This window comes from Thalassophryne amazonica, chromosome 10 (assembly GCF_902500255.1).
Source record: "Thalassophryne amazonica chromosome 10, fThaAma1.1, whole genome shotgun sequence".
Taxonomy (NCBI): Eukaryota; Metazoa; Chordata; class Actinopteri; order Batrachoidiformes; family Batrachoididae; genus Thalassophryne; species Thalassophryne amazonica.
Genome location: NC_047112.1, coordinates 102,755,627 through 102,783,117, shown reverse-complemented (window position 1 = coordinate 102,783,117; position 27,491 = coordinate 102,755,627). Strand labels below are relative to the sequence as shown.

The window sequence follows — 27,491 nt, the reverse complement described above, 5'->3', positions numbered from 1 at the left end:
TACATAATTATTGTATGGCCTTGCCTTACAATATAAAGCGCCTTGGGGCAACTGTTTGTTGTGATTTGGCGCTATATAAAAAAATTGATTGATTGATTGATTGATTAAAACCTCCACATTTCAGGCTCTATTGATCCAGGACGTCGTGAGAGAACAGAGAAGTTTCAGAAGAAGTCGGTTTCAGCATTTTATCCGGATATTCCACTGTTAAAGGAGATTTTTTTAATGAAAGACGTGCGGACGGGTCCGCGCGTCGGCTCGCAGCTGCCGCGACGCTCCGCCACAGGAAAAACACCTCTGTTGAAAGCCTTAAGGACAAGTTGGAACATGTCCAGCTGTTAAACAATTTCTCATATACTCACTCCACTGAAAGCCATCAAAAGCCGCCTGGATTTTACAAATGGTTATCAACACGGAGGTGTTTTTCCTGTGCCGCCGCACCGCGCCGGCTGCGTCCCGACGCGTGGACCCGTCCACACGTCTTTCACACGTCTTTCATTAAAAAAATCTCCTTTAACAGTGGAATATCCGGATAAAATGCTGAAACCGACTTCTTCTGAAACTTCTCTGTTCTCTCACGACGTCCTGGATCAATAGAGCCTGAAATGTGGAGGTTTTAAGCTTGAAACAGGCTGACGACACTGCCTGAGAGCGCTGCGCGACGTCTCGCACTGTGGGAAGTCCTTAAAGCGACAGTGTCACCTCAAAATCTCTCATCAGCCGTTAAAATTTTCACTGAAAACCAGCTTAATTTTTCGAACCATGTCCACTTCGATGTGTCTCACAGGTTTAGAAAAAATTTTGATCAAACAAAGTGCCAGTCTCTCAGCAACTTCTCAGACAAAGGAATTCCGACGAGGGGCTGGACGACTCCTCCCACAAGGAGTGCTCACAGGCGAATGACGTCACCGACAGGCATGGAAAAACTCACGCATGCGCACGAGGGTTCAAGCATGTCTGACGTAAAAACATATGAATGAAATCCATATAGTTTTTGAAAAAAATTAAAAGGACCTATACTTTATGGACAGACCTCGTACATATTAGACCATGGAAGGCTCCATTAAATTTTGGAGGTGATCTGGATCCGGATCCAGATTCTGGCTCAAGATTTCACCTTGTATAGGCTTTGAAGGATTACGTCAAAACGACTTCACGGATTCTCATCAAATTTGCACCACAGATAGATATAAGGGGATGAAAGACTCTTTTGGAGGTGATCTGGATCTGGAATGGTGGACATCAGAAATCTCTGATTGATCTTATTTGTTTTGTTGTGGGAGCTATGGTGTTTGCACACATTTTTACACACACAAATCTTTAGTAAACCAAGCCCTTGGTCTTTGGCCTGAAGGCCATCTAGAAAGAATTTGAACATATACCTATGAAAATGTGCTCCACATAATTATGATTCCCAAGTGCTAATCAACGGGACATCACTCTGAACGTTGACATTCCTCTTTTCCTCTTGGCCTGAAATACTTAGCCCAGCATTTATCACAGACAAAGAGCAGAAACCAGACTGCACGGCCTTTCACAAACTTTATTAAAGGCTGCTGAGGATGTCAAGGCTGCTGATTTACTGTGTTTCTGCTTAGCAACCTGACATCCCCAAAGGCCTAAGCAGAGCCTCCCAGTAAACAGGAGGAATTTTTAAGAGCAGCTAAAGTGGTTATTAAATGGTTGCTATATTATAGTGGAATAAGATCTGATTATAGGAAACTGGGAGAAGGCCTGCTGAAGCTTTTAAAAGCTGATATCCCACTTCCAGTCAATTAAACATTAAACATGATGAGTTCTAGGTGAGGCCATTGTGGTCATTATCGCTTTATATTCATTCCTCATCTTTCATCCTTATATTTATTGTGACCACGCAAAGCACTGCCCAGCTTTGCCTTCAGTGTAAAGTATTCTGTGTCAGGCATTTTGTCGTAGCGTTTGAACCACAGCCAGCATCGGCCTTTTCATTAGTGTAATAATTGGACATTGATAATGAGTGCCTGCCACCTCTGCTTCTGCAGCTGCCAGCATCCCGTCCTGGGGGAAGTTGTGTCGTATCTCTGAACGATGGAATGCTTCAGTATCGCTGCACCAACGGGCTGAATACTTCACAAATAGGCTGAATTACAAACATCACGGTGAAAAAATTAAGTCATCAGTCTGATAGCACTAATGTACTAAAGGGGTGTATGTTACCAAGAACATGTTTTGCTCTTAAATATGCATACGGCTGCAACTAAAAATTATTTTCACTATGGCTGCAACTAAAAAAAGATTTTCCTCATCAATTAATCAATTGATTATTTTCTCAATTAGAAGAAAAGTAGTTAGGTATGTAAAAAGTTTAAACTTCTTCTTCTTTGTCTTTCGGCTGTTCCCGTTAGGGGTCACCACAGCAGATCAATCGTTTCCATCTCACCCTGTCCTCTGTATCTTCCTCTGTCACACCAACCACCTGCATGTCCTCTCTCAGCACATCCATGAACCTCCTGTTTAAACAATGGTGAAAAATGTCAGTCATCGTTATCCACAGCCCAAGGTCACGCCTTCATAAATAAAGTAGAAAATATTCACATTTAAGAAGTGGAAATCAAAGAATTTGGACATTTTTATAAATGACTAGTAGATTATCAAAATAGTAGTCAATTTAATTTAATAGTTGATTAATCATTGATTAATCTTTTATCATCGTTTAAACTTTAATGGGCTCCCTGCAGCCGAAACCATTTGTCTACAACTGTATCCCCAAATAAGTTGGCAGAAGAACACGACTTTAATTAACATTAATTTTTTAAGTTTATGGACTCAAAAATAACAACTTATTAGAACTTAAATATTTGAAGTTCATCTCACATATTGTGATTGCATCTACATTAAAAAGCTTGCATCTTTTTTCAACTTTGAGTGGTCAAGTTAATACAATTTAACATATATAGTGTTCCTTAAATTAGATCAAATTTGTACATTGTGGTTAAATACCATTTTTCCATACTTTTATATACAAGTACAAAAAGTATAAAAACAAAAACTGAAGGATTGGTCCACCCACCCTCCAGTTTCCAAAAAACATGCTTTACCATCTGCATCATTGTCCCCGACAGCACACTCTTCCCATAAATGTGTATAATCCACAGTATTTTCCTTTTTGTTGTTTTATTATATGCACCCTCTGAGTCTGTCTCAGTAAGCAAATAAGAAAAAGAATAATATTGAATGAATTCATCATCTTTGTCAGACATTTTCACCATTTTCAGAGGGGCAGCTTTGTGAAACCATTGTGTGTTTTGTGGCAAAGGACCCACATTTTGCACAGACATTGTTTGATATAATAACAATGATTAAAAAAATAATTAGATGTTTTGCCAAGCTCAATTTTTATTTATTTATTTATTTTGAAGAATGTAATTGTAGTTGGAATGGATTTAGCCTGTATGAAAACATCACAAACAATGTTTCATTTTTGTATTTGTATGATGTGTGAAAACACAAAAAACAGAAAACAATACTTCACAGCATAGAAACACAAAACGACATGTCATTTGTGTTTGTATGACACAAAAAAACATGATAAATGCCACTTCATTTGTGTTTTCTTATGACATATGAAAACAGAAAATGACATTTCACAACATAGAAACAGAAAATGACACTATATTTGTACTTGTAAGACATATGATATATGTGTCGTTCTCTGTTTTCTTACACACTGACTCCATTCCAACCACAATTACATTGATTTTAAAAACAAAATTGAAAAAATTGAGCTTGGCATGGTATCTATTTTTTATTATTTCTTATATGCTCAAATAATGGCTGTGCAAAATTTGGTGCCTTTAAAATGCACAATCATAGTGATATGTTGGACCTATCTGACCTACTATATGGGAAAACAAGATAGAAGAAATTTGTGTTTGTTTGTTTGTTTAGTAGAGCACACTGTAAAAAAAGGAACTGCTGTCTCAACGAGAACAATTAATGTAACAATTTGCTTATATTTTTAAGTTATTTCAACTTAATTATTTCAACTGAGTTAGTCACAAGACTTCTCTAGTTAAGATGAAATGACTTTAGTTACGTGGCAGTAACTTGAAAAAAATCTATGCAAATTGTTACATCACTTTTTCTCATTGAGACAGCAGTTCATTTTTTTTAGAGCAGTGTCAGGTGTTACCAGAAGATCCCAGGTTCACTACCTGGCTGTTTCCTTGTGTCATAAGGCAACATCCTTAAACTTTTAACACGTTACAGTATGCTGATTTAAATTAACCAATTTCCTTTTGACAAACGCAAAATATGTTTTGAGTTAATTATGGTTAAAATTGGTTTTTAATTTTGAGTACATCAACGTAAAAAAGTTTGGTGTAATCTCTTCTTTTGTCTTCATGCCAGCTTCTTGGGGTTTCTGGGGGCTGCTTGTTGTGAGGCCATTTGAAGTGTTTGTCTCCTTGATAAAGGCTGCACAGTCTGCGTGTTTTGTCTTCTAACACCTGCATGCCCGACATACTCAGTGAGAAGCTCTGGTGTCATTGTTTCCGGGGGTTAAGCAGCCTTGTGCTGCGCACACAGTGACCCTGATCCAAACAGCTAGCTAGCCTGTGGCGCTGCTGTTACACAAGTATGTGAGGTTGACCCCAGTGACCCCTGTCAGGTGTGTTTGTTTGACTGAGTGAGTCCGTCTGTGCCACGCACACTATGTGTGTGTCATCAGGTGTAATGAGAAATCTGTGTTACTTGATATTTGGCTCCCTTGATTAATGGCTCTATGGCCTACCTGCTTTATGTTTTGTTGGTCATGTGGCACACAACCAGTAACACCTGGCAGCACAGTGGGTGTGAGCTGGACAGCTGTGGTTGGCCGTGCTTGAAATAAACAAGAGGCCCTGGGGAGATTAATGACGGTCTAAAGACTGTGAGCAGTGGCACCTCGGCCAGGAATGTGCCATTTATAACAGGAAAGGAATGGACTGAATGGTGAGCAGAGCCAGCCGGAAGGGGTTGGCTGCAACCTGCGTACCCTCCATTGTCTTAAATTATAGATAATTCAATGTCAATCCTTCAGTCTATAGTGTTTTGAAGTGTGTAAGGACGATCTCCCATTGCCAATTTGTAATCCCCAACTATATACAAAAATGATTAGATAACCACCCATAGCTGGACATTGATCATAGTGGGTTATGACACACCATGATCCAAAACAGTGAAAAGTCAGATGTAATCTGTGCAGATTAGAGCAAAATTTTTGTAAACGTAGCAAAAGCCAAAAAGAACAAACGCCTCCTTCTGATTCTCCTTTGTGACGTTGTATGTTGCACTCTTCAGCAGAAGACAGTTTTGAGATGTAAACAGGTACATTTTAGCTTTTTGGAAAAGTGTGAGAGTAACGTAGCAGTAGTACACTTGTGTAATAGGACTCGTCCATACTCAGATGTATTTGGTAATAACCGGCAGTACGCGGCAACCATCGGTAACCTTACATTTGTAATCAGTCACATAGTAATAGTGAGTATGAATTTTGCCTGCTATTTTAATAAATCAAGCCCAGTTTCCTCTATTTTGGAATTGGAATGCAAATTAGGAGCAAAACTTTGCAATGGGAGACCACCCTAAAAAAAGCAGGTCTGGTAACATAGTTTGTGGTATAGTTAGATTTCTTTTCACCTTGGCAGGTGATTGGTGTTATTGACAAATGCAGTTTGTAACACAGATCAAAATGTGAATTTGTATTTACTGGATTTTTCTTTCTTTCTTTCTTTTTGTACCACGCTTCCTTCTTGTGATCAGAACTTTAAAATCACATTTACAAAACAATATTCTATCACTGGGCAGCACGGTGGCTTAGTGGTTAGCACTGTTGCCTCACAGTGAGGAGGTCGTGGGTTCAATTCCCGTGGTCTTTCTGTGTGGAGTTTGCATGTTCTCCCCGTGTTTGCGTGGGTTTCCTCCGGGTGCTCCGGTTTCTTCCCACATCCAAAGACATGCGGGTTAGGTGGATTGGAATCTTTAAATTGTCCGTAGGTGTGTGTGTGGGTGTGTCTGTGTTTGTTTGTCTGTTTGTGGCCCTGCAACAGACTGGCGTCCTGTCCTGGGTGTACCCCGCCTCACGCTCTATGCCTGCTGGGATAGGCTCCAGCCACCCGCGACCCTTAATTGGACTAAGCGGTAGAAGATGAATGAATGAAAGTATTCTATCCTTGCTGTGAGTGCAGAACAAACGTTGTGCCTTTGGTTATTTGTTAACAGGATAACTCTAAAAGCTTTTAAAAAAGTCATAAAATTATGTGAACATGTAGGTGACAAGAAGTGGAACAAGTGATCAGATTCCTATCTGGATTTGGATTGTTGCATTTTTAAAGGTTTCATCCCCAGAAGATGTAAATCCATATTTTGGATCTGAAAAATACCAATGAATTATCTTGATCAGGATATTATTTTGACCTTTTTTTTCTCTCCGAAGTGTAAGTGCAACTCCTCCTAAACTGCTTTGTGGATTACAGTGAAATGTAACACAGTAGTAACTCCCTCTCTGAAGATGCACATGAAGGAAAAGTCTGGTCTGAAATCTAGAAAGGGATGTAAGTTTTTCCTTATCACTGCTGCTCTGAGGGTTAGTAAGGTTAGACCTTACTTGTGTGAAGCACCATGAGGCAACTCTGTTGTGATTTGGTGCTTGATTATATATTTAGATATAATTTCGTGAGCTGCTCACATAACAGATCACTAGTTAAAGTAAATTTTCATATTCTCGCATTGCATTGTTTTTCAAATGTATCCACATTTGTGTCAGATTGATAAATAACTACACAAGCACGGATGTTTTGAAATATTTGTTCATTCAAAGAATATGACACAGGTGTCATTCATCTGGCATAAAATAAGGGGATTATTCAGTCCTTTTTGAATGCATTTTTTACTTTAACTGTGCTTCAACACAATGCAACAGCCAATTTAAAACCTTCCACAGTGGTAATTTATAGACTTTTTTAAGAAGCCGTTATCATATGTTCAATCCAGGAAAACTATTTATTTACTTGTTTGGTCAGTGTTTATTTGTTTCTGCTAACATCGCTAGGTTTTTGTTTGTTTGTCTCTACTGGTGGTTGGCTCTCACTGCGGTATTGTATCACTTCCTGTTCCGGAGCACAGCGGTGTTTTGCTGTATCTGTTAGCTGTTTAATCTGCGCAGTTAGATTGATCTAGATAACTAGATAACGATTTGTTTCACAGTGTAATCTTCACGTGCCTTAACTAAAGCACTCCCTCTGCTGAATCACCTCAGGATGAATATGTTAGTTTAAATGAGTCAACACTCCCGAGTCACACTAACTGCCAGAACGCTCGTAGCACGGGCTGAGGCGGAGGTTTAGCAGCAATCTTCCATTCCAGCTTATTAATTAATCCAAAACCCAGACAGAGCTTTAATTCATTTGAAAGCTTGACTCTTAGTCTTGTCCATCCAAATTGGAAGTCCCAAAAACCAGTTTTATTTGTTATTATCTATCGTCCACCTGGTCATTACTGTGAGTTTCTCTGTGAATTTTCAGACCTTTTGTCTGACTTAGTGCTTAGCTCAGATAAGATAATTATAGTGGGCGATTTTAACATCCACACAGATGCTGAGAATGACAGCCTCAACACTGCATTTAATCTATTATTAGACTCAATTGGCTTTGCTCAAAATGTAAATGAGTCCACCCACCACTTTAATCATATCTTAGATCTTGTTCTGACTTATGGTATGGAAATTGAAGACTTAACAGTATTCCCTGAAAACTCCCTTCTGTCTGATCATTTCTTAATAACATTGAGTGAGATAGAGTATCTCGTCAATAGTTTTACATCCTCATTGAAGACAACTTGGATGCTGTAGCTCCTCTGAAAAAGAGAGCTTTAAATCAGAAGTGCCTAACTCCGTGGTATAACTCACAAACTCGTAGCTTAAAGCAGATAACCCGTAAGTTGGAGAGGAAATGGCGTCTCACTAATTTAGAAGATCTTCACTTAGCCTGGAAAAAGAGTCTGTTGCTCTATAAAAAAAAGCCCTCCGTAAAGCTAGGACATCTTACTACTCATCACTAATTGAAGAACATAAGAACAACCCCAGGTTTCTTTTCAGCACTGTAGCCAGGCTGACAAAGAGTCAGAGCTCTATTGAGCTGAGTATTCCTTTAACTTTAACTAGTAATAACTTCATGACTTTCTTTGCTAATAAAATGTTAACTATTAGAGAAAAAAATACTCATAACCATCCCAAAGATGTATCGTTATCAGTGATGCCGGTATTTGGTTAGACTCTTTCTTTCTCTCAGACAGTGGACTCATCTCTGTGCTTGTTCTGTTAGACCTCAGTGCTGCTTTTGATACTGTTGACCATAAAATTTTATTACAGAGATTAGAGCATGCCATAGGTATTAAAGGCACTGTGCTGCGGTGGTTTGAATCATATTTATCTATTAGATTACAATTTGTTCATGTAAATGGGGAATCTTCTTCACAGACTAAGGTTAATTATGGAGTTCCACAAAGTTCTGTGCTAGGACCAATTTTATTCACTTTATACATGTTTTCCTTAGGCAGTATTATTAGACGGCATTGCTTAAATTTTCATTGTTACGCAGATGATACCCAGCTTTATCTATCCATGAAGCCAGAGGACACACACCAATTAGCTAAACTGCAGGATTGTCTTACAGACATAAAGACATGGATGACCTCTAATTTCCTGCTTTTAAACTCAGATAAAACTGAAGTTATTGTACTTGGCCCCACAAATCTTAGAAACATGGTGTCTAACCAGATCCTTACTCTGGATGGCATTACCCTGACCTCTAGTAATACTGTGAGAAATCTTGGAGTCATTTTTGATCAGGATATGTCATTCAATGTGCATATTAAACAAATATGTAGGACTGCTTTTTTGCATTTACGCAATATCTCTAAAATTAGAAAGGTCTTGTCTCAGAGTGATGCTGAAAAACTAATTCATGCATTTATTTCCTCTAGGCTGGACTATTGTAATTCATTATTATCAGGTTGTCCTAAAAGTTCCCTGAAAAGCCTTCAGTTAATTCAAAATGCTGCAGCTAGAGTACTGACAGGGACTAGAAGGAGAGAGCATATCTCACCCATATTGGTCTCTCTTCATTGGCTTCCTGTTAATTCAGTGCTTGCTCACAGGGGGTCGTTTTGACCGTTGGGGTTTTTACGTAATTATTGTATGGCCTTGCCTTACAATATGAAGCCTCTTGGGGCAACTGTTGGTTGTGATTTGGCGCTATATAAATAAAATTGATTTGATTTGTTTGTTTGTTTGTTTGTTTGTTTTGGTTTTTATGACCAACTGACAAGGCAGTAAGCATGGGAGCTGGCTGTAGGGTTGAAGATGTTTTCTTTGGATCATTTTGTGAGTGTTTAAGGTCATCTTAAAGTAATGTTGAGCGTAAGCTACAGTGTCAGTGGAAATCTTGAATAACGTCCTCGCCGCCGTTATTCCATGCTTATCTTGTAGCTTCTGTACTTCTTTTGTATCTCCCGTAAAGCTGACCAAAGAACCTTTTTTACAGTGTGACTTTTAATATTTCAGGAGGGAAAAAACTAGAGACCAGACAGTATGGATTTTGGGGGGACCTATACTCATATTTGAGAGTAAAAAGGTTACAATAGTGACATATCTGCTGATATATGTTACTGTTGTTCATTCGGCTGCAACCATTTTTGTTCTGGGTCACCACATTGGTATTTGGCACAAGTTTTATGTCAGATGCCCGTCCTGATGGAACTCCAGTTTTACCTGGAGAAACACACACAGCCACTGGTGTTCCCATCCAAGTACTAACCAGATTCCACACGGCTTTGCTTGCCACAGAGCAGACCGGCTGCTATCTGCTGATATATATACTTATTATTTAAAAAATAACGCAATGCTAAAATACCCTCAGGCGTATCAGCATCATGTTATACAGTTATACAGCTTCATGATGAAGTGTTATAGAGGAGGATTTCCTTTAAAAAAAAAAAAAAAAAAAAGACCTGAAAGTTTAGCTACAAATTTTGGTGAAAGAATATCCTTCTCTGCTCTACTCCACTAGGAAGCTAAGACAGGTGAGAATACAAAATTTGCACTGTGCATAATTTCTCCAGTCACAGCCACATAAGCCTATAACTTCTTCTGGGTTGTCTGGGTGTCTTGGTGGCTTTCCTCACTCTTCTCCTTCTTGCACAGTCACTCAGTTTTTGAGAACTGTCTACGCCATGCAGATTTACCATAGAGTGCCATACTGTTTGTATTTCTTCATAATTGATGTAAATAAAGTCCAAAACATATTTAGTGGCAGCTTCACCATCAGAGAGCCTCGTCCACAACTACTGCAAAAGACTCCAAGCTGTCATTGATGTTAAAGGGGCAATACACAGTATTAAGAAGAGGGGTATGTAAACTTGTGATCAGGGTCATTTGGGTAGTTTCTGTTGTCATTATGATTTAAAAGGAGTAAACACAATTGTTTGCCAATAAATGGCTTCACCCAACCACTAACCATGAGTGAAAAAAGTTTTAGTGTTATCATTCATATTCTCTGAAAAATGGCCAAAAAAAATCCAAAATTCAGCCCATGTTTGTAAACTTTGGAGCACAACTCTACATCACTATGCCTCCACTCTGATTGGTAGTTGCCATGTCACATCGCTCAACATTTGCATAAAACAGACCCCTGATCTATTTTTGGCCGAGCTAGCAGCATAGTGACCAAGTGTCTCTTGATGATGTAAAACCCTCACTCTTATTGAAAATGAATGGCAACTGGCTACTTTATTTCTGTCTCTTGTAACTAATGTGAATAGGGGTCATGGAGGTCCCAGCCATACTTGACAGCATTGTAAACAATGCCATTTCTGCTGGACAAACTCTGTAATGACACCATTTGCAAAAGCCAAAGTGTTTTTCTGTATTATTCAGTAACATAAAAGTTTTCATATCAGAAAAATTCACAGCGATATCATTATGTTTGTGAAAGGCTCATATTGACTGATGTTATCAGCCAACTAATATACAGTGCATCCGGAAAGTATTCACAGCGCTTCAGTTTTTCCACATTGTTATATTATGTATAAATTAGTTTTTTTTCCTCAAACCTCTATGCACAATACCCATAATGACAATGTGGGAAAAAAGTTGTTGTTTTTTGTTTTTTTTAGATTTTTGCAAATTTATTAAAAATAATATTAATAATTAAAACAACTAAGAAATTACATGTACATTAGTATTCACAGCCTTTGCCATGAAGCTCAAAATTGAGCTCAGGTGCCTTCTGTTTCCACTGATCATTCTTGAGATGTTTCTACAGCTTAATTGGAGTCCACCTGGGGCCAATTCAGTTGACTGAACATGATTTGGAAAGACACACACCTGTCTACATATAAGGTCCCACAGCTGACAGTGCATGTCAGAGCACAAACCAAGCATGAAGTCAAAGGAATTAATTGTAGACCTCTGGGACAGGATTGTCTCAAGGCACAAATCTGGGGAAGGGTACAGAAACATTACTGATGCTATGAAGGTCCCAATGGTCACAGTGTCCTCCATCATTTATAAATGGAAGAAGTTCGGATCCACCAGGACTCTTCCTAGAGCTGGCCGCCCGTCTTAACTGAGCAATCAAGTGGAGAAGGGCCTTAGTCAGGTTGGTGACCAAGAACCTGATGGTCACTCTGTCAGAACTCCAGCATTCCTCTGTGGAGAGAGGACAACCTTCCAGAAGGACAACCATCTCTGCAGCAATCCACCAATCAGGCCTGTATGGTAGAGTGGCCAGACAGAAGCCACTCCTTAGTAAAAGGTACATGGCAGCCCACCTGGAGTTTGCCAAAAAGCACCTGAAGGACTCTCAGACCATGAATTTACTCCATTTTGGAATAAGGCTGTAACATAAAATGTGTAAAAAGGGAAGCGCTGTGAATAGTTCCTGGATGCAATGTGCATTTACACTTAGTCTCCCAGTGCAAAACACAGAGTATATAACTGATTTTGTATAACGGATTTTCACTCACATCGGATAAAATGTCCCGTCCAATCGCAATGTATTTCCATTAAAAACCTCGAGCATGTTGGACCAGAGTCATTGCTGTGATTAAAAGCCCGGCCGATTATTTGTTTCACACCGTGTTCAGACTCGGACCCGCAGCCTGACGTGCACCTGTTAAATCAGACACAGCAAAAGGCTGTGATTTGACACTTTTCTGCTTTCACTGCTTCATCTGCCATCATATTTTAATAGATTTTACAGTGCGGATGCTGATTACATTTCAGGATCACATACATCTGACAGAAACGTCCACAAATTTACAACATGGAGTCAGAAAAAGAACAAAACTGTACAGTTTACCTTTGATTTGGAGGTGATGATTGTAGAAAGAAAAGCTTGTTGAGGGTCATATTAGTCCAGAATAAAGCATAATCCAGAGACGGAGAACTTTAAAACTGGTACGCACGTCATTGCATGACACAGAGTTACAGAGCTGCAGAAGCATAAATCAGGCTTTAAATTAATTAAATAAATGATCATAAAATGTAAATTTATGTAAATTTGACAGCTTAACTATTTTTATATTTATTTTGATAGTATCTGTACCTGGATGTGTTGCTGTATGTGGTTAAATCATTTTAAAAAAATGTTGTAAACATAAAAGGTTCATTCAGTAGTTCATCACAGTTGGCCCCAAAATGGCGCCATGTTCACACTTGACGCTACTCTCTGAATAAAGGGACTCTACTCAAGAAGGGCCCAGGCACATTTATAAAACAATATGCAAATCTACGTTCTTTTTTTTCTCTGTCTCTATTTTATCTCCAGTCACAGTATACAAACCTGGGGCTCCTGAACAGTATGGATCAGAGTATGCAAAACGGCGGTTCAACCTCAACCAGCCCCTACAACAACGACCACGCACAGAACAATGTGACAGCACCGTCACCCTACGCCCAGCCCAGCTCCACCTTCGATGCCCTGTCTCCCTCACCGGCCATCCCATCAAATACAGATTACGCAGGGCCGCACACCTTTGACGTGTCCTTCCAGCAGTCCAGCACAGCCAAATCTGCCACATGGACGGTAAGGCTCTTTCACCCGTGCACAGGTTGACTTCAGGGTTTGCAATGGCATGATTCTGCTATATAAAAATGTCTTTGAGAACATGATGTAGCTTCAGTTCCACCAGCTACCACCTACTGTGATTTATTCCTTTATTGTTGAGCATCATTTATGTATTTCTCAAATGTTCCTGGGGTTTCCTTGGAAACAGTATATTAAATAATCATCTATAACCTTTCTGAATTTGAAAAAAGCTTCTGTATTTTGGACAGTTGTTTGGTAAATGTTAAATTTGACATTTTCCATGAGTTTTGTCCATTTGCACACACTTGATTATTTAATTCTCTGCCATGTAAGCTGCCAGTCAACCATCAAATAGTGGAGCTTCTTTCATTCTGCCACTATTGTCCTGTGCAATGAACCTCAAGTGCCTGCCGTTCACAATATGCATGAAATGTCCGAAATATGTTTCTAAAATTTTTTTTTTTTCCATAATGAATTTGGACTCGCAGGGACACGTTCATTTGCTTCCTGTCATGGCATCAGGTCATCAGGTGCAGTGGTGATTTGTCAACGTGAAGGTTAACGCAGTGTTTTGAACTGTAAACATCTTATCTCAGCAGCTGTTCTCCTTAGGTGTAGATTACTGAAAGTTCTGCATGACACAAATACATCTGATAACAAGTGTCAGCTGAGAAATATGACATCACACTCGTCTTGCTGAAAGAAGAAACATGTCAGAGCGTGAGTTCATTTACAAAGGCAATGTGAGAAACATTTTTTCAAATTCACTTCTATCCATATTCAATTCCACCGATGCAGTGCCCAAGAAGTCAGCCAAATTCAATTGAATTTATTTGTACAGCGCCACATTACAACAGATGTTATCTTAAAGTGTTGTACGTGACCAGAATGTAAATCTTAACCACCTCAAGCACAGTGGCAACAGTAGTCAGGAAAAATTCCCTCAGATATGTTTTGATGATGGGAAGAAACCTCAAGCAGACCAGACGCAGAGGTGCGACCATCTGCTTGGACCATACTAATACAAATGGAGCAAAAGGACAACAAAAATCGTCAGAACATTTAATGACAATAATGTTTCAGCCAAAAAACTACATAGTCCAGTATTCATCCTGACAGGTGGTTGAAAAGACAACCAGGAGGTTAAGATCACAGTTCCAGTAAACTGGGCTACAGTTAGGTTGTACTGATGCCAGATCAATCATTAGAACAGGATACTCTCCAATCAAGGAAGCCAAACTCAAGGATACTGTTGTGAGTTCCACAGTGAGCCACATCAACTCTTCAAGATGTCGCTCTCCATTCTGGCTGACTCGTCCCCGCCTCCACCACTAGACCACAAAAGGGGCAAAACTGGGAAGAAATCTGAGCAGCTGTGATGTCACACATAGGAAGCAGGGACATTTATTTATTTATTTTTTATTATTTTATTTATTTATTTATATTTGCCGTATTGCTTTTTTTTCATTGACACACAAAATTGAGTGTCAACGAAAAAATGCTAAACACTTGGGCTAAAAAAATGTCTGAATAGAATTTTTGCAGCAAAAATAAATGTGGGAGGTGATGGTCTAGTGGTTAAGCGTTGGGCTTGAGACCAGAGGATCCTTGGTTCAAATCCCAGCCTGACCGGTGTTCATTGGGCACCTTGCATGGCAGCACCCTGACATTGGGGTGAATGTGAGGCATTATTGTAAAGCGCTTTGAGCATCTGATGCAGATGGAAAAGCACAATATAAATGCAGTCCATTTACCAAATATGCATAAAAATGAGCACAGTGACATAGGAGGAGGAGGGAGCCAATCAGTGCTATAAAGAGCTTGCATCTGTGTGAACCAGTCAGATGCACTCAATGCAAAGAGCTCTCAGCAACTTGCTACTGATTGGCCTCTTTTTCCGTTTGTCCAAGAAGTGCTATGTAAATAGAAAGTAGAGGAGTGCCAGAGGGTTTACTGCAGAGGGTTTGGTAATAATGTTATGATACAAGATACATTGCAATTAAATGGATAAATATGTCAACTATGATAGAACCTGACCAGAAATGGCAAAGTAATTTTTAAGTCTAGCAATGTGAAACATTCGTGTCAAAAACTGGACTAAGATCCAGCAGCAGTACGAATGTGGTGGTATCTGAATCCATAGTGATCAGAAGATCATGAGCCATTCTAGTTAGTGCTGTTTCTGTGAACTCACAGATCAGCATTGTTTTATTTTCACAGTCTTTTATTCGGTTGACTGAGCTGCTGTCTGGAACATCTTGAAACAAGTTGCTGGACAGCATCTCTGACTTTTTCATCATGGCTGTGTTTGGTAGGGTTGTTGTGGAAACCAACCGACTTAACGGCCCGTGTTGGTGAAGAAAGGTTTACTGACCTTAACTTTGCAGGTGATGCTACGATATTTAATGGATACGCTGATTGAAGCACTTGAGAAGCTGAGAGAGGAATCAGAGTGTCTGGGTTTGTGACTGTCCGTTGATAAGACTAAGACCCAGGCTTTCCATGACTTCTAACAGAAGTGTGTCTGTATGTGGGAAAAGTGTTGAACTTGCAGAGACATTCACTGATCTTGGCAGTGGCATTCAAGTCTCTGGGTCTTTGGCCTTTGAGATAGAGAGACAACTGGGAGAAGCTTATGGAATCATAAGGTCCCCGGACAGCTGTATTTAGAGATGAAAATGTTTTTGCATGAGAGGGAAGGTCTAAGTCCTTAGGATTTTGGTGCTTCCTGTCTTACTGTATGGTTGTGAGTACTCTAACCAGTGACCTAAGATGATGCCTGGATCTCTTTGGTGTCAGGTCTCATTGGAGGATCCTTGTGTACCGTTGTAATGACTGTGTTTCAAATGAGCGGTTACGTACGGAGACAGAGATGAGGACTATCACTTGGTTTTGAAGGAACATCAGGTATGACATTTTGGTCAAGTTGCTCGTTTTTCCAACACAAAGGTGTCTCAATGTTGAGGACCCCAGCAACTAGAAAAGGCGCAGGGGAGGCCTGTGTTTCACTTGACACACCACACCAGTGCATGCCCCCAGACCTGCCCTTATCAAACTCAAAGTGTGACCGCAGGACCTTTGTGGCCGGGCCGGCGGTGGGATCGAACCTAAACGGCTCGCACTAAAGACCACTCCTCTACCAGGTCAATCAATCAATCAGTCAAGTTTCATTTCTATAGCACTTTACACTTCTACACTTCTATAGCACTTTAGGTCAGCCAAAAGGGAATTCCCCCATTAGCCAAGCTAGCGGGAACGTCTTTTCAATCGGACCCGGGACCTTCATCCCGCTACGTATCTCCCCACCATTTTTGACTTTGTCCTGAAGTCACAGGTGCATTTAAGCATGTTCTGTGACTACCCACATCCTGTTCGTGACGCCAGATTGTGACTACAGGACCTTTGTGGCCGGGACGGCGGTGGGATTGAACCCGGACGGCTCACACTAAAGACCATTCCTCTTCCAGGTCAGCCAAAGGGGAATTCCCTCGTTAGCCAAGCTAGCGGAAACGTCGTTTCAATCAGGACCCAGGACCTTCAACCCGCTACAAAAGGAACCCTGAACTATATGCGTTGCTTGCATGATTTCAAATGGAAAGTATTTATTTGTCAGCCTTCTACAACCCTCACAATGCTCCCAGTGACCACGGACAACTCCGAGCCATGTTCTAATGTCAGTTAACTCACAACAAGGGTGGAGTAAGGAGTGCTTCCCTGATCACAGGTAAACAAACTCAACAGTTTGTCCAGGTGTGGTGACGTGGCAGGTGGCTCGATGTTACCACGTGTAAACCTACACAACCAGCTCCTCCTGCTCTGTCATTAGACCTGACAGGACTGTAGGACAGCCGATGCACTGCTGCCCCACCTGCATGTTTGTTTATGTGTCATTTCTGCGCCACTTTGTGCACACGCTGTCATCGTCACACACTTGTGTTAAGGTATAACAGCCGCTAGAGTGTATTCATGCACCTTTGCGGCTGCCGTTGGTGGCAGCGGTGTCACCTCCACACGGTGTCGTGCTTGAGTACGTGTGAAAGAAAGTGACATGACAAGTGACAAGAGTATTGGACCGATCAGAACTGGGACACCAGGCATTGTTAAAGTCCATAGACCTGTATCACAAAACTGTCAAACACCAGCTTTGGACAAGCCTTTTAAATTCATTCATATGAGTTCACAGCTATTTCATCATTTTAATATTGACAAATCACAGTTCTCACAAGTTATGTCTCTAAAATTGGGCAAAGAAACTGTTGAAAAACCTGTTGAGCGTATTGAATGAATTTAATGCAGTGTTTCTTCTGAGTAAACAGGCTAAAATCTCAGGGAGTGCAGGGCAATTTCACACCACTTGTGAGCCACGCCGAGTGTGGGATTGTGACATTTACCCAATTCCCACACTGGCTCAGTCATCCCTCTCATTTTCACAGTCCAAAAACAAAAGTGTCTGATGTGCAACTGTGAGGAGGTTAAAATTGTGGTTTATGATTGGCACACCCCGGAGCCTCAACTGTACAGCTTAAAGACACATCCCATCGCCGCAGACACATGCGCTGCAACAGACACAAATACTCCACAGTCAAAACACGTGACGCAAGACTTAATGTGGAAAAATAATACAATCATAAACATCTAAAACACATTTACTCATATCTTTTTTAAAGTTGTATCCTATGCGCAAGTAACCTTTGTACAGTAAGTAGCAGAGATTGTACTTACCTGTGTGCCCTTTAAAATGTAACCAGTGAAGACATAAATAAATGAGCCAATACTCTCTAGTTTGTTTATACAATAACTCAAAAAAGCAAATGCCACCATCTTGTATGTCTCTAAATTAAAAGGGCATATAATAATGACAAAGTGATTAAAATTTGGTGCACTTTGAATGAATGAATGAATGAATATGAATGCATAAGTTTTATTCAGCATGCACATGAACAAAATACCAGCATAAAAATCTCTTACCATCAAAACAAATTCAAAAACAGAAGAAGATACAACAATAACTCAAATGATTTCCCAAACTGGGTGCGGCTGAAAGGGCGTGGGCTGAAGCAAAACCTTATAAATGCCCACCTCCTACACCAGTTACTATACACATTTAAATACACTCAAAATCAGAAAAATAACGTAACTGAACAGAACAGAACAATCAGTAATATGATGTGCAAATAAACAAAAAAAAGAACCACAAAAACAATTAGCCTAATATAGCGTACTATAGTAGGAAATTACATTGTTTTTATAAAGTCTTTTAACACCTACCAATGTACCAGATTATTACTATCAGAACAATTATTCCAGATTCTAACACCTTTTACAGAAATACAATGACTTTTAACAGGAGTTCGAATCTTTCTTCTCTCAAATATCAGTGTTCATCACAAATGATAACTGGACTCCCTTATTTTAAACAACTCCTGAACGTGTAGAGGCAAAAGTTTATTTTTAACTTTGTACATGATCTGTATCGTAAAATAATCCACCAAATCTTGAAATTTCAAAAAACACAGACAAGCAAACAACTGGTTTGTTGGTTCGTAATATGGTTTTTTACTTATAACTCGTATAGCTTTCTTTTGTAACAAAAAAACTGGGTTTGTTTTTGTTTTATATGTGCTTCCCCAAACCTCAATACAATAAGTCATATATGGGACAAGTAATGAATAATACAGCATAACCAACGGATGTTGGGGGAGAAAATACTGTGCTTTATACAAAATTTAAATAACTTTTGAAATTTTAGATTTGACATAATTTATGTGAGTTTTCCAACTTAATTTATCATCAGTAAAAATGCCAAGAAATTTAGTTTCAGATACAGTTTCAATTTCAACATTGTTCATGCCTTCTGGTGCATTAAACTTTGATGCACCAGACCAATGAGGGGGAAAAAAAAGAAACTTTGTTTTGTTTATGTAACGTCCCACAGATCTGTCTTCCACCTTCTGAATACTGTCCTGCTGCTGGGAATGTCTGGGCTTGTTGTAGGGACTAATCTTGTCATTATGCATGGTGGAAATTAGGAGCAGGTGTGGTTGACCTTACGTGTGGTTTGAAACAAGCATGCCTGTCATTTGCCTTTATTCTCTGAAGCCTACATATGGCAGCAGTTGCTGCTTGTGTATATTGATAACAATGTGGTCCAAATGAATTCAGTTTGATTGTTACATGGTTGACTGTAAAAATATCTTTGGTAATGTTTTAAAATGATGTCCTCAGTGATCCACTCAGCCGATGGAGTGCATTTATCTGAGTATGAAACTTTCTGAGTATGAAAGTTATTGTGTATTCCGAGTGATGAAAAGGCTGCACAAATGGTTTGTGGTAAATCCACACTTGTTTTTAATTTCTCTTAGGTTTTTTTTGTGATTTCCATGTCTGATGGGGAATCAAACTAAGGATCCTCTTAATGTGTGGGGACAGGAGGGTTCATAACCACCAGTTCTGAGGGGTGAAATTATAACTATATTTTTCTGACAGCTGTATATCTCTACATTTCATCTCAGCATGACAGGAATCAATATCATGTAGCTTCTTGATTTTATTGCCTGTGAAACCAAAATTTCAAATTTATGAAACATCCCTTTTTCATATGTAAACACATATAAATGCCTAATACAATTTAAAATGGTATTCTAATCATACTAAATTACTGTACAAGTTACTGTACAAACGTGCAAAATTGTCTAGTTGTCTAGTTAAGTGATAATTGTTTAAAATGATTAAACCCTTACTATGTGTAACCATGTATTTAATATGAAGAAAGAAAACGCTTAAATATGGAAGCATATTGCATTCACTTGATAAATTTATTTTTTGGTTTGTTTTTTGGAGTTATACGCTTCCGTACTTAAAATTATGATCTGAATGAAAGAATTATTCTTTTATTTCAAACATTTTCAGAATTCAAATAATTATTTCTTCAAATGCTAAAAGGACTATATATACGAGGTCTGTCCGTAAAGTATAGGTCCTTTTTATTTTTTTCAAAAACTATATGGATTTCATTCATATGTTTTTACGTCAGACATGCTTGAACCCTCGTGCGCATGCGTGAGTTTTTCCACGCCTGTCGGTGACGTCATTCGCCTGTGAGCACTCCTTGTGGGAGGAGTCGTCCAGCCCCTCGTCGGAATTCCTTTGTCTGAGAAGTTGCTGAGAGCACTGGCACTTTGTTTGATCAAAATTTTTTCTAAACCTGTGAGACACATCGAAGTGGACATGGTTCGAAAAATTAAGCTGGTTTTCAGTGAAAATGTTAACAGCTGATGAGAGATTTTGAGGTGATTCTGTCGCTTTAAGGACTTTTCACGGTGCGAGACGTCGCGCAGCGCTCTCAGGCGGCGTCATCAGCCTGTTTCAAGCTTAAAACCTCCACATTTCAGGCTCTGTTGATCCAGGACGTCGTGAGAGAACAGAGAAGTTTCAGAAGAAGTCGGTTTCAGCATTTTATCCGGATATTCCACTGTTAAAAGAGATTTTTTTAATGAAAGATGTGCGGGCGGATTGCAGCGTCGGCTCGCAGCCGCCGCGACGCTCCGCCACAGGAAAAACACCTCTGTTGGAAGCCTTGAGGACAAGTTGGAACATCTCCAGCTGATAAACAATTTCTCATATACTCACTCCACTGAAAGCCATCAAAAGCCAACTGGATTTTAACAAATGGTTATCAACACGGAGGTGTTTCTCCTGTGCCACCGCGCCGCGTCGGCTTCATTAAAAAAATCTCCTTTAACAGTGGAATATCAATCAATCAATCAATCAATTTTTTTATATAGCGCCAAATCACAACAAACAGTTGCCCCAAGGCGCTTTATATTGTAAGGCAAGGCCATACAATAATTATGTAAAACCCCAACGGTCAAAACGACCCCCTGTGAGCAAGCACTTGGCTACAGTGGGAAGGAAAAACTCCCTTTTAACAGGAAGAAACCTCCAGCAGAACCAGGCTCAGGGAGGGGCAGTCTTCTGCTGGGACTGGTTGGGGCTGAGGGAGAGAACCAGGAAAAAGACATGCTGTGGAAGAGAGCAGAGATCGATCACTAATGATTAAATGCAGAGTGGTGCATACAGAGCAAAAAGAGAAAGAAACAGTGCATCCGGATAAAATGCTGAAACCGACTTCTTCTGAAACTTCTCTGTTCTCTCACGACGTCCTGGATCAATAGAGCCTGAAATGTGGAGGTTTTAAGCTTGAAACAGGCTGATGACGGCGGCTGAGAGCGCTGCGCGACATATCGCACCGTGGGAAGTCCTTAAAGCGACAGAATCACCTCAAAATCTCTCATCAGCTGTTAAAATTTTCACTGAAAACCAGCTTAATTTTTCGAACCATGTCCACTTCGATGTGTCTCACAGGTTTAGAAAAAATTTTGATCAAACAAAGCGCCAGTCTCTCAGCAACTTCTCAGACAAAGGAATTCCGACGAGGGGCTGGACGACTCCTCCCACAAGGAGTGCTCACAGGCGAATGACGTCACCGACAGGCGTGGAAAAACTCACGCATGCGCATGAGGGTTCAAGCATGTCTGATGTAAAAACATATGAATGAAATCCATATAGTTTTTGAAAAAAATAAAAAGGACCTATACTTTACGGACAGCCCTCGTATATATATATATATATATATATGTGTGTGTGTGTGTGTGTGTGTGTGTGTGTATAGATAGATAGATAGCTAGATAGATAGATATATGATTTGCATTTTTTGCTGAAACAGAAATTACAAGCAGTCAGCATACATGGCTTTTAAGGCAGTAAAAGGCATCTTCTTGGGAAAACATTAGAAAGATGCGTTTGTTGTATTTTTAGACGCCATCTTGGATATTGGTGGCCATATTGGATTTTGGGCTGGGTTTGTATGTGTGTGTGTGTGTGTGTGTGTGTGTGTGTGTGTGTGTGTGTGTGTGTGTGTGTGTGTGTGTGTGTGTGTGTGTGTGTGTGTGTGTGTGTGTGTGTGTGTGTGATTGAAAAACAAACATGATATTTAGTATGTGATTAAAATGGTATTTAGTATTCTATGTAGGTAATATATGTGTTTAAAGGCAAAAATGTTATTTGATAAACATAAAATTTTGTTTGATGGGGGGTCACTAAGAAAGACTATAAAATCAAGAAGCTACATGTTACTGATTACTATCATGCTAAAATGAACTCTAGAGATAGATAGCTTTCAGATAAATAGCAAACATTTGTCTCCTAACGCAAATGGTAATTATGAGCCAACTTTAGTGGGTCTGACCCCTCCACTATCTGGTCATAAGGCCACCTCTTTAACGTCTAGACTATTACCAATGGATTTACATGTTGATTTGGAACGTTTTACACCAGATGATCCTTCCTGATGCAGCTCCATGTGTACAAGGAGAACGGGTCACGGGTGGCCTTAAACTGGGGACCTTTACATTGGGAGAGGAGCATAGCAGCCAGGTCAAGCTTCAGCAAACACCAAATACTTCTTCTGTATCAGTACGCAGTCAGATAATCCTGCCAACAATTATTTGTCATAATTTTGCATCAGTGAAGATTATGATGTGGTGTTTGTCACATTTTTCATTTGCCATAACTGCTGGCAGAGATACTCAGCTTTACCGCGATGTCCAGCACCAGCCAATCCATTTCTAAGGCTTCCATCTTGGAGGGGACTCCCGAGCCTGATCTCATCAGGTCTTTGCTAAAGCTGCTGTAATCACGGCCCAATGGCTTGCTCGCTCGCTCGCTGGATGTGATGGCAGAGAGCCATAAACAGTGTCACCACGACAGCTATGCTCTGTACACAGATGTGCTCAGGCCTCTTTTGAAGACCTGTGGGATCTTCTAGACGACTTAGTGGACTGTGTACTGTGCTTTTTGATGACTGTTCTTATGAAGACACACCTAATCCCAAACCCACACCTTAACCTCTTCCTGTCTGGTAGGACTGTGACACACGTAGACGTCAACATTTCCCAGAAGTGCTCCCTCATTCTCTCACCTTTGGTGCACACGGCCAGGTCACAAGAATACATGGACTTTATCTTCTTTGCATTATTAAATTAATGGACTGTCACTAATGAGACAGTTAACGTTGGCTGCTGAGGCGACTTTTGTGAAGCTGGAGTGAAGTAGTGTTTGCCGTGTGTATTACCTGCCACCATATCCAGCAGTCAAAGGAGAGGAATGTGGTGGTTTGGGCTATCACTGGGACGCTGGGGATTACAGTAATGGATTGAGGGCCTGTTGATAATACTCGTGTAAATACTGTGTGCCTCTTTCCTGAACCCTGTGCTCTTGGAGTGGGCTCTGTCTCTTTGAGAGCCTTAAGCTTGACGGCTGCAGCTCACATTGCGCCGGAGGAGGAGGAGAGCCCTTCAACACTCAAAGAGAAGAGTGTTTTACGCAAAAGGCAGCAAGACACAGCTTGCCCCTGGAACATCTGCGGGCCCGTCCCACGCCTCACGAGATGGGGCTGAGACTTGTTTGTGTCAAGAAGCTTGTCATGACTCGCCCATCACTGGGAGGCAAATCCTAAAAGTTACAGATGGATGGAAAAAAAGAAAGAAAGAAAAAACTTGAGGGGATTTTTTTTAAAGGCTGTGTTGAAAGGGGTTTTATGATATGGGTTATGGGATTTCTCATATGGAAAAGCCCATTCTCTTATGCTTTTGATTTAAAAATCTTCTTTTAAAAATGTCAAAATACCTGAATACTGCAAAATATGAAGGCAAGAGCAAAATGATAGTCTCTGAATAAGAGAGGAAATCATCTTCACTGAGTTTGGGTGAGAAATCACTGATGTAAAATACAAAGAGGTGGAGCAGTAAAGCGTCCTGACAGAACTCCTAGACCAAACATCCATCCAGCCATTATCTGCACATGCTTATCTTGCTGAAGGTTGGAGGAGGGTGGAGCCTCCTGAGACATGGACAGGTCACCAGTCCATCACAGAGATAACACAGCACCATTCACTCTCACATTCACACAAATCACCACTTCATCTGCACGCCTCTGGTATGTGGAAATATTACTTATAAGGGAAGAGCTTATAAATGCCACAGCCTCCTTCCTTCTGCTCCATGCCATCAGCTTCAGGACTGCAGTAATTGGAGAAGCACAAGGAGAGCTGAAATTTTATAAAAAAAAAAAAAAAAAAAAAAGCAGAATGTAACACTGATGATAATAATAGTGAACATAGTTGAGAGAATTTGGAAAAGGGCACATTAATAATTCATTATCATTACTCCTAGGGTTTGAAAAAGAGATAGATAGATAGATAGATAGATAGATAGATAGATAGATAGATAGATAGATAGATAGATAGATAGATAGATAGATAGATAGATAGATAGATAGATAGATAGATAGATAGATAGATAGATAGATAGATAGATAGATAGATAGATAGATAGATAGATAGATAGATAGATAGATAGATAGATAGATAGAAGTTACATGTCACACAGCAAAATTTGCAGATTAAAATGCACTCCACAGGGACTACAATGGATCCCACTCCAGCAAGAGTTAAATAAACTCTATTATTGTCTGATATCAGCTCTGTCGTCTTGTCAAATCAAGTTTTTCATCTGCAATAAAAGTCATTCACAGCATGATAGAGTTGATTTAACACTGTGGTAGAATTTGTTTAACTTTTGGACTGAGACCAAATGTAGTTTTGACTAAATTTATTCTGCTCTGCAAAATTTATTGTGTACATAAATATTCACACCCTTTGCTCAATACTTTGTTGATGCACCTTTGTCAGCAATTACAGCCTCAAACCATCTTGAACATGATGCCACCAGCTTGGTGTACCTATCTTTGGGCTGTTTTGCCCATTCCTCTTTGTTGGTTTCCTCCAAATGTGATGCCTGGCATTCACGCCACAAAGAGTTCAATCTTTGTCTCAGACCAGAGAACTTTGTTTCTCATGGTTTGAGAGTCCTTCAGGTGCGTTTTATATAACTGCTGAGTGGATCCTTGTATTTGATTGGTGGGTTGTATGTCACGTGACATGGATTTTTCATACCATTCTCCGATGTGTTTCATTGATTGTGCAATAGTTCTTTTTTAGCATGCAATTTTGGTGCTATATGAAATGGGCTATTGCACGGCCCAACCACCGCACGCACTCACACTACCAGGGGCGGCATTTAGCTAAACATGGCGGGGTTTCTTTTGCTGGCGGACGGCGATTTGAAGGAGCTAATTGAAGCTGCTAATTCTTCTAACACAAAAAACAAACAAATCCACTACACTGTAAGCCGTCTGGAGGTATAAAGAGGTGTTACGATGAAAAACTGGACAAATGTCTGATGTGATTTTTTTTATTTATTTATTTATTTTGAAGTACACAAAGTCAGTGCACGGCATCACGGACAACATCGTCACAATTTTGGACTCCAATTTAAAGTTCGTGTTGGACTGTTAAGCACCAGTGGAACAAAATGTAAGTTGCTTTTCTGTTGTTTATAAATTAATAGAATATAAAATGACAAGGATCGGAGGATGTTCATTCAGTTGTTTAATTTTGTAGAAAAAAAGCAGATCACAGACATGACACAAAACTAAAGTCATTTCAAATGGCAACTTTCTGGCTTTAAGAAACACTATAAGAAATCAAGAAAAAAAGATTGTGGCAGTCAGTAACAGTTACTTTTTTAGACCAAGCAGAGGAAAAAAATATGGAATCACTCAATTCTGAGGAAAAAATTATGGAATCACCCTGTAAATTTTCATCCCCAGAACTAACACCTGCATCATATCAGATCTGCTCGTTAGTCTGCATCTAAAAAGGAGTGAACACACCTTGGAGAGCTGTTGCACCAAGTGGACTGACATGAATCATGGCTCCAACACGAGAGATGTCAATTGAAACAAAGGAGAGGATTATCAAACTCTTAAAAGAGAGTAAATCATCATGCAGTGTTGCAAAAGATGTTGGTTGTTCACAGCCAGCTGTGTCAAAACTCTGGACCAAATACAAACAACATGGGAAGGTTGTTAAAGGCAAACATACTGGTAGACCAAGGAACACATCAAAGCGTCAAGACAGAAAACTTAAAGCAATATGTCTCAAAAATTGAAAAATGTACAATAAAACAAATGAGGAACGAATGGGAGGAAACTGGAGTCAACGTCTGTGACCGAACTGTAAGAAACCGCCTAAAGGAAATGGGATTTACATACAGAAAAGCTAAACCAAAGGCATCATTAACACCTAAACAGAAAAAAACAAGGTTACAATGGGCTAAGGAAAAGCAATTGTGGACTGTGGATGACTGGATGAAAGTCATATTCAGTGATGAATCTCAAATCTGCATTGGGCAAGGTGATGATGCTGGAACTTTTGTTTGGTGCCATTCCAATGAGATTTATAAAGATGACTGACTGAAGAGAACATGTATATTTCCACAGTCATTGATGATATGGGGCTGCATGTCAGGTAAAGGCACTGGGGAGATGGCTGTCATTACATCATCAATAAATGCACAAGTTTATGTTGATATTTTGGACAATTGAAAGGATGTTTGGGGATGATGAAATCATTTTTCAAGATGATAATGCATCTTGCCATAGAGCAAAAACTGCAAAAACATTCCTTGCAAAAAGACACATAGGGTCAATGTCAATGAGCAGATCTGATTTGATGCAGGTGTTAATTTGGCGGATGAAAATTTACAGGGTGATTCCATAATTTTTTCCTCAGAATTGAGTGATTCCATATTTTTTTCCTCTGCTTGGTCTAAAAAAGTAACCGTTACTGACTGCCATAATCTTTTTTTCTTGATTTCTTATAGTGTTTCTTAAAGCCAGAAAGTTGCCATTTGAAATGACTTTAGTTTTGTGTCATGTCTGTGATCTGCTTTTTTTCTACAAAATTAAACAACTGAATGAACATCTTCTGAGGCCGGTGATTCCATAATTTTTGCCAGGGGTTGTATAAAACAAATAATGAATGTTTTTTCATTCTTTCAATGGAACAAATATTTAATTAGGTGAAAGCTGGAATGTTCCATTTTCACCTCATGAAATATTCATACCATTGAACTCATAAACATTCATTATTTGTATATTAGCAAACTCCAGGTGGGCTGCCATGTGCCTTTTACTAAGGAGTGGCTTCCGTCTGGTCACTATACCATACAGGCCTGATTGGTGGATTGCTGCAGAGATGGTTATCTTTCTGGAAGGTTCTCCTCTCTCCACAGAGGAATGCTGGAGCTCTGACAGAGTGACCATCGGGTTCTTGGTCACCTCCCTGACTAAGGCCCTTCTCCCTCGCTCACTCAGTTTAGACGGGTGGATCTAGGAAGAGTCCTGATAGATCCGAATTTCTTCCATTTACAGATGATGGAGGCCACTGTGTTCACTGGGACTTTCAAAATAGCAGAAATGTTT

General features: G+C 39.8%; 1 protein-coding gene across 7 annotated transcripts in view; it reads left to right on the top strand.

The window, feature by feature from the left end:
* Positions 1-27,491, top strand: part of tp63 (tumor protein p63) — a 124,355-nt gene that overhangs the window by 57,497 nt on the left and 39,367 nt on the right. For all 7 annotated transcript variants that reach the window (XM_034180661.1, XM_034180663.1, XM_034180662.1 and 4 more), the window contains one exon: positions 12,846-13,103. In XM_034180661.1, coding sequence (XP_034036552.1) covers positions 12,846-13,103 — 258 coding nt within the window. The remainder of the gene's footprint in view (positions 1-12,845; positions 13,104-27,491) is intronic.